This window comes from Camellia sinensis, chromosome 6 (genome assembly GCF_055761805.1).
Source record: "Camellia sinensis isolate YWXY chromosome 6, ASM5576180v1, whole genome shotgun sequence".
In the NCBI taxonomy this organism is placed as follows: domain Eukaryota; kingdom Viridiplantae; phylum Streptophyta; class Magnoliopsida; order Ericales; family Theaceae; genus Camellia; species Camellia sinensis.
Genome location: NC_138966.1, coordinates 190199093 through 190209567, shown reverse-complemented (window position 1 = coordinate 190209567; position 10475 = coordinate 190199093). Strand labels below are relative to the sequence as shown.

Sequence of the window (10475 nt, the reverse complement as noted above, 5' to 3'; positions counted from 1 at the left end):
GTTTAATTTATCCTAAATCGTATGAGCATTAAGATTTTAAAAATTTTCCTCTTTTAAATTTGGCAAAATTATGAAATTCCCTTACACTATCAAAAAATACAAAAATCCCTTTTATTACCTCAAAATTATAAATGGCCCCAAGAAAAAAAAATAGAAATTTTTTTTTAAGGCCCCTGATATTAAGATTTTATAAAATAAAGGACATATAATATTTTCATAGTAGTGAAGGTCGGTTAATATTTCTACAGAGAAAATTTGATTCAGAGAAATTTTGCATGACTTAGATAAATTTCACCCCGACTTAGAGAAATTTTAATTTTCATAGAGAAATTTCGAGATTTCTCTAAGGCAGGACCAAAATTTCTCTGAGTCGGGTGAAATTTCTCTGAGTCGGGTGAAATTTCTCTGAGTCGAATTTTCTGTGAAAATTTTGAGGGACCTTAGCTAATAAAAAAAATATCTTGGAACTCTCTTACTATACAAAGTTGTAGAGGATGTTTCACTAATTTTTCCATATTTTAAAATATATTTATGACATCATTAAAAATTACTAATTGAGCTGATGATTTATTAATAAAGTTGTCGTTTGACAAAAACTTTTTTAGTTGGCTTTTTTGAGTTGGGGCCTTTTTACCTTGGGACTAAAAAGTTCGTTTGGGTTTGCTTTTTTGACTTTTATGAGAGAAAAAATGAAATAATTATAATTTGAATGTGACATTTTGTCTTATTGACTTTTTAGCTTATTTTGTGTTTTAGTGGCTAATTTAGCCCCAATCTCTTTAGCCAATCGAAACTAAAACAGGTCATTACTATGCGAATAGAAATTTGAAAAGGTAAGATGTAATTTTCAAAATCACAGGGGATAATCTGTCTTTTATGTAAATGTCAAGGGATATATTTATAATTTATCTTATAATTTTTTGAGTTTTTATATAAAAAAATGCAATAAATTTTATAAATTTGGTATAGTTTATATGGGCACGTAGAGAAACTACAACGCTACTCTTTATTTTACTTATTTAACCACACAAACTGTTTATAGAGCCTTCCAAAACTCTCCATATGTAGCTAGCTTTGAAATTATTTGTTAAAATGATTTTTGTCGTAGCTAGTCCATTGGAGGTGGTAAAATAGGATAATGGTAGCTACAATATCCAACATGCCTCTCTCGATGCTTGTCATCTTCTTGTATCTTTAATTTCATGTTTTAATCATTTTTTTTTTTTTTTGCTGATCAAAAAAATAACCAACATGCCTCTTTTAAAAAGCTCATTGTGGATGCTCTTAGGCTGAAGGTCCATTCTTGAAACTTTTTGGCCAATAGGCCCAACCTTAAACCTTGTTGGGCCATTATTTGACCAATGACACATGTCTGTTCAAATCTTAGCTATTTGTCTATCTGTTCAAAATGTTATCTATTTGTACACATATCACCTATCTATTCAAATGTTCACATATTTGTACACGTGTCACCTATTTATTCACCCATCTATTCAATGTCACGTATCTGTCTACTTCATCGCCACTAACCACAGGCTACTTTTTCTATCAATTTTCCAAAGATTTTTTCGACAAAGACAACTTTTCAACACATGTCCTTATTACCAAAAAAAGATTAAACCTTAGACTAAATAACATGTGACCCCGCAGGAATTGATTCTTCACCAATTAACTGTAGTTATGTTGACTTTTCTTTTAATAAGATTAAAGAACACAAAGCTAATATTTTTATTTTGTTGTCATTAATTTTGTATTATAATATTAAGTAACAAATACTTCTTTATTTTAATTATTTTGAGTTAATTATAATTTTATCACAATTTTATTTATTTCATACTTACATTATCAACTTCGTTTATTTTTAGTCCTTAAAGGTTTTAATTTCAATTTATGTGGTCCAGTTGGAAATATTCATGAATATAACTAATAGTACAACATTAGCGTGATTAGAGTCTCTCCACTCTTAATCAATTTGTTTTTAAGCTGAATGCTTTAACACAGCCCACGTCTACAAACTTTGACCGGTCAATAATAGACTTGGCTCATATGGCCCTAATTTGATACAAGTTTCGACTTTGATTCATATATTTTTTTTATTAAATTCCAAATTTATTAAAAAGTAAAGAATTGTAATACAAAATTTTGAAATACATTAAAACAACTATAGTCACTTTTTGAATCATGATTTTTTTTTAAAAAAAAAATCTTTAATTATTGAAATACAAAATTACATATGTTATGATTATGTTATGAATTGTATGCATCTTTAATCTCATAGAAATTTAATTACTAGTTTCATATCGCTGGCATGCTAGACACTCAGTTTTTATTGTTAAAATTATTACTTACTAAAAATGCATATATTCATACATGTAAGATGGAGGGGGGGAATAGATAAAAAATAAATCAATTATTTTGTGTATATGGGTCCAATGTGGGCTTTTGGGATGGTCTTATGGGTCGAGTTTTGGGTCAGGTCTCAAGACGCCCACCATGCCTAGAATTCATATTCTTTAGCCTAAGCCCAACTCATATGTTTTAGGGTTCAGTCGAGTCAAGCCAATGCTAGGTCGAAAATAATGAGCAAATTTCATTTGTACCCCTATACTTTCACACGATATTTTATGACACTCCCAGACTTCGAATAATTTCAATTTTATCCCTAAAGTTTTTGAAATCGTATCAATTTCACTCCTGCCATCAAATTTGAAAAGGAAAAAGTTTTAAAAATTGCTTTTTGGCACCAAATTTCAAATGATAGATGCAAACCCACCATCTCCTACCCAAACTCACCCTCTCTTATTTTACACCTCTACAATTCTACCAGCCACCACCACTGGTGGTGGTGGCTAACCCTCCTCATCCCTTCACTACTATAGAATTTATGGACTGAAGATGGGAGTTGTCTGGCCCTTATTCTACTCTCCTCAGATCACCAAGACCCAGTTTCACCACCCTTATTTCCGTATCCCTCTTCCCTTTTCACAACAAAATCATCACCATCTTTTGAATACAAAACACATAGCACAAGTGTAAGCCCCCTTCTCTGCTCTCTCTCTCTGTCTCTCTCTCTCCTCTCTCTTTATATATACACACACATATATTTATATATGTATATGTATATCGTGGATTGCAAATGGAGTTCTTCATATGCTTGTAAAGAGATTTACTACACATCATCTTCAATAGTAGAGGCATCTTCAATAGTAGAGGCTTCTTCAATTGGATCTTGCTCGTATATGTCGGCGAACAAGAGAGAGGAGTTTGTGGTAGTGGGGGAGAATAAGAGCCCATATCAAGTTGCGTTTGATCGAAAAGCTTCTAGATCTAGATCTATTGGCTGTGGAAACATGAGCTTTTCCGAGGACTTTTTCGAGTGAATCTCAACTAGGCTTGGGGACTGTACTTTCGTGTGAGTCGAGTATTAGAGGGAAGGCAAGCCTACAGTCACCCATCTCCACCGTCGTGGTGGTGGACAGAATTGTATGAAAGAGAAAGTCAAATGTGGTAGGATTTTTAGTGGGTTCATGATCACTTCTTCATCTTCTCATTGGATTTCATCTTCAGCTAAAGAAAACAATCATATGAGTGGCAAGACGGCGACAACACCAATGGCGGTGAGATATCTTTCTCGTGGGAGGAGTAAGAGTTGGGGATGAGCATTTTTTAGCCCAATTAGCACTTTGAGTAAGCCTTCTTCAACTCGAAAGATAGAGGGTTCCAATAAGAACAGCACCAACACCAATAGTAACACTATTCTTTCTTTGTTGGCTGAGGAAGGCTAAAGATATGCTTTTTGAGTTTGCTCATTAGCTTAAACCTTTTAAGTAAACATTACAATCTTGTTTTACTTGTGTATTTCTCTCTATATCTCTCTTTTGTATTTGTCTGTGTTTTATGTTTGACTCATTAGTTATTTGGGAAGTTAATTTGCAATTTGAATTCACTCTGTGGTTACTGATAAAGAGATCTAATGGACCTGGACAACTCTCACCATTAGTCCATAAACCCTGCAATGGTTGAGGGAGGAGGAGGCCTAGCCGCCGCCGCCGCCGATAGTGGTGGCCAATGAAGTTGTAGAGGTGTAAAGAGGAGAGATGGTTAGTTCGGGTATGAAAAGGTAGACTCACATTTATCATTTAAAATTTGGGGCCAAAATACAAATTTTTTTTTTTAACTTTTTCCATTTCAAATTTGATGGCAGGGGCAAAATTGATACAATTTCAAAAACTATGGGAGTAAAATTGAAATTATTCGAAGTCTGTGAGTGTCATTGAAAATCGTGTGCAAGTATAGGGGTAAAAATGAAATTTGCTCAAAAATAATTGGAAGATTACAATAACCAAAAGTTTGATATGTGAGCCTAGAGAATATCAACAGTGTCATCATTATATCAATAGGGAGCCTAGAAAAAGATCAAGAGAATGTCATCATTATATAAGGGAAGAGAGAGAGAGAGAGAGTACTACTAACAAACTTCATTATTGTAAAATCATAGGAAAACAATTTTAAGAATATCATCCACAACCAAGGCAATTATTAATTATTGCATCATATTTATTTAAAGTTTAACAAATAATAGATTCATAGGTTCTCCATTCTTTCTTTCTCTAGTTGCTGGGCCACCAAAATTGAGCTTGAAGATAGTCTACCACCTTCTTGTCCACTTGGAATGCCTTGGCAAGAACATCATCAGAAATCCTTGGATTTGACCCGAACACTGCATTAGCAACTGTGATGGTTCCGGGGTTTTGGCTACTTAGGGCAGCAAGAGCTACTGCATTAGTCTTTCCATTATTAAATTGAAAGTGAATGAGACCCTGTGGGAACACAAACACATCTCCTGGGTACAAAACCTTTGTGAAGAGACGGTTGTCGGTGTTGGAGGTCACGAAGCCGACGTAAAGAGTACCTTCCAAAACCACGATGACCTCAGTTGCACGAGGGTGTGTGTGGGGTGGATTGAGGCCATAAGGTGCAAAGTCGATGCGAGCTAAAGAGATGCCAAGAGTATTGAGGCCTAGTATTTGCATAACGTTTACGGGAGTTACCTTCGACCCAACTGGGTTTGATGTGCTTTGAGGAGTAAGGAGGCCAAAAAAGAAGAAGTCATCAGCTGTGGCAAGCTTTGGGTCTTTGCAGACTTTGCCATTCACGAACACTGCATCCAAAGGAAATGGAGTTGTGCTTCAATAAGATTAGCTGAAAGAAATAAGAAGTTATATAAATACTAATCAATTTTCAATAATGTTACAATAATGACTTCTAAGAAATTAAAAATTGGTGCTTTACAAATTAAAATAATTAAAATGTTGGAGACCAAAATGAAACATATCGTATATTTTGCTAACCAAAAGGGTAATTAACCTTTTTTTAAGCTGATGTGTGTTTTTTGTTCATAAAATATTGTGTATTTTGATGTTGAATATTGACGATGACAGTGAGGGAGACAAAATATAATGCATATTTAATACTTTGAATACTAAAATATTGATTATCAAAATGACACAAAAACATATTTACAACGCAAAAATATATTTACGCTACAAAAAGTATATTTAATCAATCAATATTTAACTTCAAAATGAAAAACTGACATGGACATATATAATTCCAACCAAAAAAATGAGGTTTTGATTATCATCAAAATACAACTGCTTTGAATAAGTTTTGTCACTAAAATCATATTTCAAAATCTAAAACTTAAGTTTGGAAGGCTCAAAGTTGGGAGATAGAGATGAGCATGAAATATACCATCGGAGTTATTGATAGCAACACAAAAGTCCTGTAGAGGACTAGGGTCTGAAGCAGAGACTAGTGTGAAAGCCAAGGCCATAATGGCTATGGTTACAAGGATAAAGTGAGTGCCCATTTTTATCACTTGAAAACAAAAAAACACAAAATTGTACTAGCCTTTTTTTTTCTTTTCTTTTTTTTGAAAGGAAATTGGAATGTCTATGCCCAATTGCTTGATGGAGGAGACAGATATCAAAACATGGAAAGCCTATCCATTTATAGATTTAGATAGATAAGAGTAGTTGAATTTTTAATAAAATATTTTCTGATGCTAATGAGAGACGAATTACCAAGTCCTCAACCATTTAATTCAAGGATGAATTGTTCTTCAACAACTAAACCCCTTTCTAATAAGTGCTTGAGCAATATATTTGAATTTGTCATTATATTTCAAAGGATTTAAGACTGTTCCCAAGGAAAGCAAATTGGACTTTCTATGTCCATCTGCTTGAAATGAGCTGAAAAGCTAGCATGGCATACGTATCTATATATCTCTATATACAATATATAATTAGGAGCGATTGAGAAATTGTTTAACATTTTTAATTAATAGCAGGCCCAACAACCTCCCAATAATGCTGATAGGAAAAAAGGCTAGATACCATCTGGACTGGGGCATTAAATGGCCCGTCGAGAATAGTTGAATATAGATATAGATAAGAGTAGTTGAATTTTTCGTTAGGGCAAATTATACTAACAGTCTTTATAATTTGGAATTTATATCTCTAACTTTTTAATTGTGACACATTTGATTATAAATTTTGAATATTGTTCTAAATAAGGACAATTGAAGATACCATTGCTCAATTTCATGGCGAAGTTGTCAATTTGATAAAATATAAACTAATTTGACAAAAAATAAATGTCAATTTTTTTAAAAAAAAATTTAAAATTATTTCTACCTACCAAAAATAAAATTATGTAAAATTAATAAATCTTTTATGTATTTATTTACTTATTTATTTTATTAAATTAATTTTTATTATATATTTAGATGATGATCATGTAATATGATATCCTAGGGCCGAAGGCTTAGATGACAGAAGTAGTTAATATAAATATAGATAAGAGTAGTTGAATTTTTCGTTAAGTGTGTTCCAATGCTAATGAGAGAAGAATTACCAAGTCCACAATTAGTAACCTTTTTCCTCATTCACCATTTAATTCAATGGTGAACGGTTCTTCAACAACTAAGTCCATTTCTAATATCTTTTTTCTAATTGCTTATTGAAATGCTTCTATTGACTTTTCTATTTCAAAAAATATTTTAAATATTTTATAAAAATATTTTATTATGGATTGGAGGTCATTGTTTCGATCCGTGGGGTTCACTATGGATTTCGTTTTGATAATCCGAACCGTTTATTTTGTCGGATAGTTTGTATAGAACTTGTGGGCTTGATGGACAAAGTGGGCTTAAGATCGGGTGATTCCGGGGGTGTATATGGGTCCAATGTGGGCTTAAGGTCGGGTGATTCCAGGAGTGTTACCTCGGGCATCACCATTTTGTTTTGCGTTTGTCTTTTCATTTTCTTTTGAGTTTGTTTCTGCCTTGGAGCCAGTAATGCCAACAGATTTGAATGAACAGCAGTGATATTCACACTCTTGTGTTTGCTTCTGCCTTGCGCCAGTTGTGCCAGGGGATTTGAATGAAATGGCAATGCTTTTCACTTGCTTTTCTATGCCTTAAAGTCATTGCATTTGACCTAAGTTTTTCAAAACTTTTTTAATAACGTATTGAAAACGAAGAGGAAGGAATTCCTCGAGATTTGCAAAATTTGACCAATCGAGAGAAAGAAAGGCATGCTAAGCCCTTAATGTTTGAGATCAAGCTTGTTAATGTGAGTGCTGAGAAGGATCCTGGCTTGATCTAGATTGGTTTCACATTGTCTTCCGCGCGAGCGATTTGTCGCTTTCTTAAAAGATTTCAAAAAAAATGTTTTGCGCGATCTTGCGAAGACCTATGTGGAATCGCTCTTGAGATTGTGCAACCTAGGATCGCTCTCAGCCTCAAGACTCGGCCCCTTGCTTTCAAACCTTGAACTTGCATTCAGAATGTTCAACGGTCAACCACAATGTGAGGCCTGTGTGGCCAGATTTGAAGCAGCCCTCGATCAAGAGGCCAGGAAAGTCGGATCAAGAAGATCAGAAGGTCGAAAGAAGCATGCGAAGCTAGATCAGAAGCACCCCTTTGAACAAACGCAAAACAAAGTTTGTATAGGACTTGTGGGCTTGATGGAGTTGTGGGCTCCAAGGCAGAAACAGACTCGAACTCATGATATCTTGTTTTGATTACACTTATGTGTTTCTTTGCATTGCATTTGCATCAGTGCGCCTAGGACACAGTGTTTGCCGTCTGCTATTCCTGAACAGTTTGTCGGAGGCTAGCTTTGAGAAGCGTGGCATAAGGCTGACCGGTTACGGGCTCTACCACGATGGGAACACAAACCCCAGTTTTTACCGGGGCACCCTTTTTGACCATTCGACCTAGTGCATATTCGGAATCCATAGTGACCATTCCAAACTAGGACAGGTTGCTTACCCGATTGTAGTTTGTTTGAAACTGCTGCGTGCGTAGTGAAACCCTAGCTCCTGACAAAATAGGACAGGGAAACCCTATCCCAATATAGGGGTGTTTTGGCTCTCACTTGTTTGATATGTGCTCTAGAGTGTATCTCTACAGGGAATGCATGTATCAGTTGCAAGTCTGGGTATCAGGCCTGTGGGCATCAGTATTTGGGGAATCAATTTTACCTGAGGGTATCGGTTTACAGGCAGAATTTTGGGCAGAATTCTGTAGAGAGCGTAGTTATTCAGCTATGCTCAAATTTGTTCTGGTGAAATTGGGCTGAGATGCTGTCTATTTTCTCTTTTGCTAGGTAGTCTTGGAACCATAACTTCAGAAGGCTCTAAGAGCTCCCAGATTCATTGGACTTGTGTTGATAGACTTTATCAGGTCGGAGATTCAGTTCAAGGGAAAATCAGTGTTCCTTCGCTAGAGGCAGCATAAAAGGGCCAGTCAGGCACAGATCACCAATTCAGCAGTTACCAGATTAGTGGTCCTTATCCACCCCACCAGTGAACAGTCGGGCTGAGGTCTTAATTTTTACCACAGAGATAGAAATACCGGTCAGTCAGCCGGAACAGTAGAACATGGCAAGGATGGAGGAAATGATGCGTCAACTCCAAGAAGGTATGAAACTCATACAGCTGGGCGCTGTCCGCCAAGCGGAATTTGCCAAACAGCAGGCTGCGATCATGGCCCAGCAGGCAGAGCTAATCACCAGGCTGCAACAGCAAAACGGAGCATCTGCTTCGTATCAAGCTCCTCCACCACCAGGGGTTCCGACACCCGGGGAAACACCAAATGTCCAGGAAGGTACGGACATTCCAACAAGGCCGGCTCCGCCCCAATCCTACCCCAGCTATCCAAAACACCTACCAATATACCGGACTCTCCCTTCAAATCCAAGGTGGACCCCACGGCATTAAAACTGAACAAGCTTGAAAAGCTGTTCAAGAAGTCCCAAGGAGTGAAGTCCATCCCGGACATCGAGGATGGGTATACCGACGCAGCCGTAACGCTGCCGGACAGATTTAAGATGCCGCATATTGACCGATTTGATGGATCCGGGGATCCCATGGTGCACCTGCGGCTGTTTTCAGACATACTAAGGCCGATGGGCCTCACCAGACTACAGAAGCTTTCTTTATTCGGTCGAACCTTGTCAAGTGTAGCGGCCATCTGGTATGCAAAATTGGAAGACGATGTCAAGAGGAATTGGGATGAGATGGCCAAGGCTTTCGTCGTTCAATACTCCTATAATACACAGATCGAGATTACAACCCGTGATCTTGAGACGACTAAGCAGGAGCTTAAAGAGAGCTTTTCTGACTTTATGACCTGATAGAGGGCCAAGGCCTCAATGATGACCATTAGGCCAACCGACAAAGATCAGATTCGGATGGTTGTGCGCAACCTCCAACCCAAGCTCATGCAGAAGATGATCGTTCTCCCCTTTCCCACCTTTTCAGATTTGCATGAGATGGGAGTACAGATTGAGGATGCTTTAAAACAGGGCCTGATTGACAATGATAGAGAGCAGCCCAGGAGGGCGTTTTCCCGCAGTTTGAATACGACCACCAGTGGTGATACAGCTGCGAGATCTTCTGAAGTTGGAATGATCACCACCAAAACAACCACCCCCTTTGTTGGTACATCCAATCCAAACCCCCGAACCTCAGACTATTTACCCCGAGGTAAGAGGATTTTCACCCCGCTGTATATGCCTTTGTCTAAAGCTCTGGGGGTCCTACTCAAGAAAGGACATCTGAAACCGTTAGAACAACGGCCTCTACCCGATCCTCTCCCTCCAAAGCATGACCCGACTAAGTACTGTGTTTTTCATCAACAGACCGGTCATGACACCAACAGTTGTGTCCGTCTCCGCCATGAGATACAAAATTTGATTGACAACAGGGTCATCCCCGCACCAGGTCCTGCAAAGTCTATCGACACTTGATCAGTGAACTTGTGGGGGATAATGTGATGTGATCGAGAGATGAACCACCTGCGGGCGGCTCTCAGTTTACTCCGGATGTGGCGTATGGCACGCACTTTTTGAGCATTTTGCGAATGCTAGTTTTGTGCTTTCTGACTTGGGCATTGGGTCAGTCTT

General features: G+C 37.2%; 1 protein-coding gene across 1 annotated transcript; it reads right to left on the bottom strand.

The window, feature by feature from the left end:
• Window positions 1–4463: 4463 nt before the first annotated feature.
• LOC114267842 (putative germin-like protein 2-1) lies at window positions 4464–5987 on the bottom strand. Its single transcript, XM_028208913.2, has 2 exons — window positions 5755–5987; window positions 4464–5161 (listed from the first exon to the last, which is right to left on the bottom strand). The coding sequence occupies exons 1-2, from the start codon at window positions 5870–5872 to the stop codon at window positions 4611–4613; spliced, it is 669 nt and encodes a 222-aa protein (XP_028064714.2). The 5' UTR covers window positions 5873–5987; the 3' UTR covers window positions 4464–4610.
• Between the last annotated feature and the right edge of the window lie 4488 nt (window positions 5988–10475).

Bases quoted from the DNA above. Each gene is read 5' to 3' on its own strand.
- LOC114267842 (XM_028208913.2), bottom strand. From the start codon at position 5,872: ATGGGCACTCACTTTATCCTTGTAACCATAGCCATTATGGCCTTGGCT. The intron at 5,162-5,754 runs GTATATTTCATG...CTTTGGATGCAG, and splicing joins TGCTATCAATAACTCCGATG to TGTTCGTGAATGGCAAAGTC.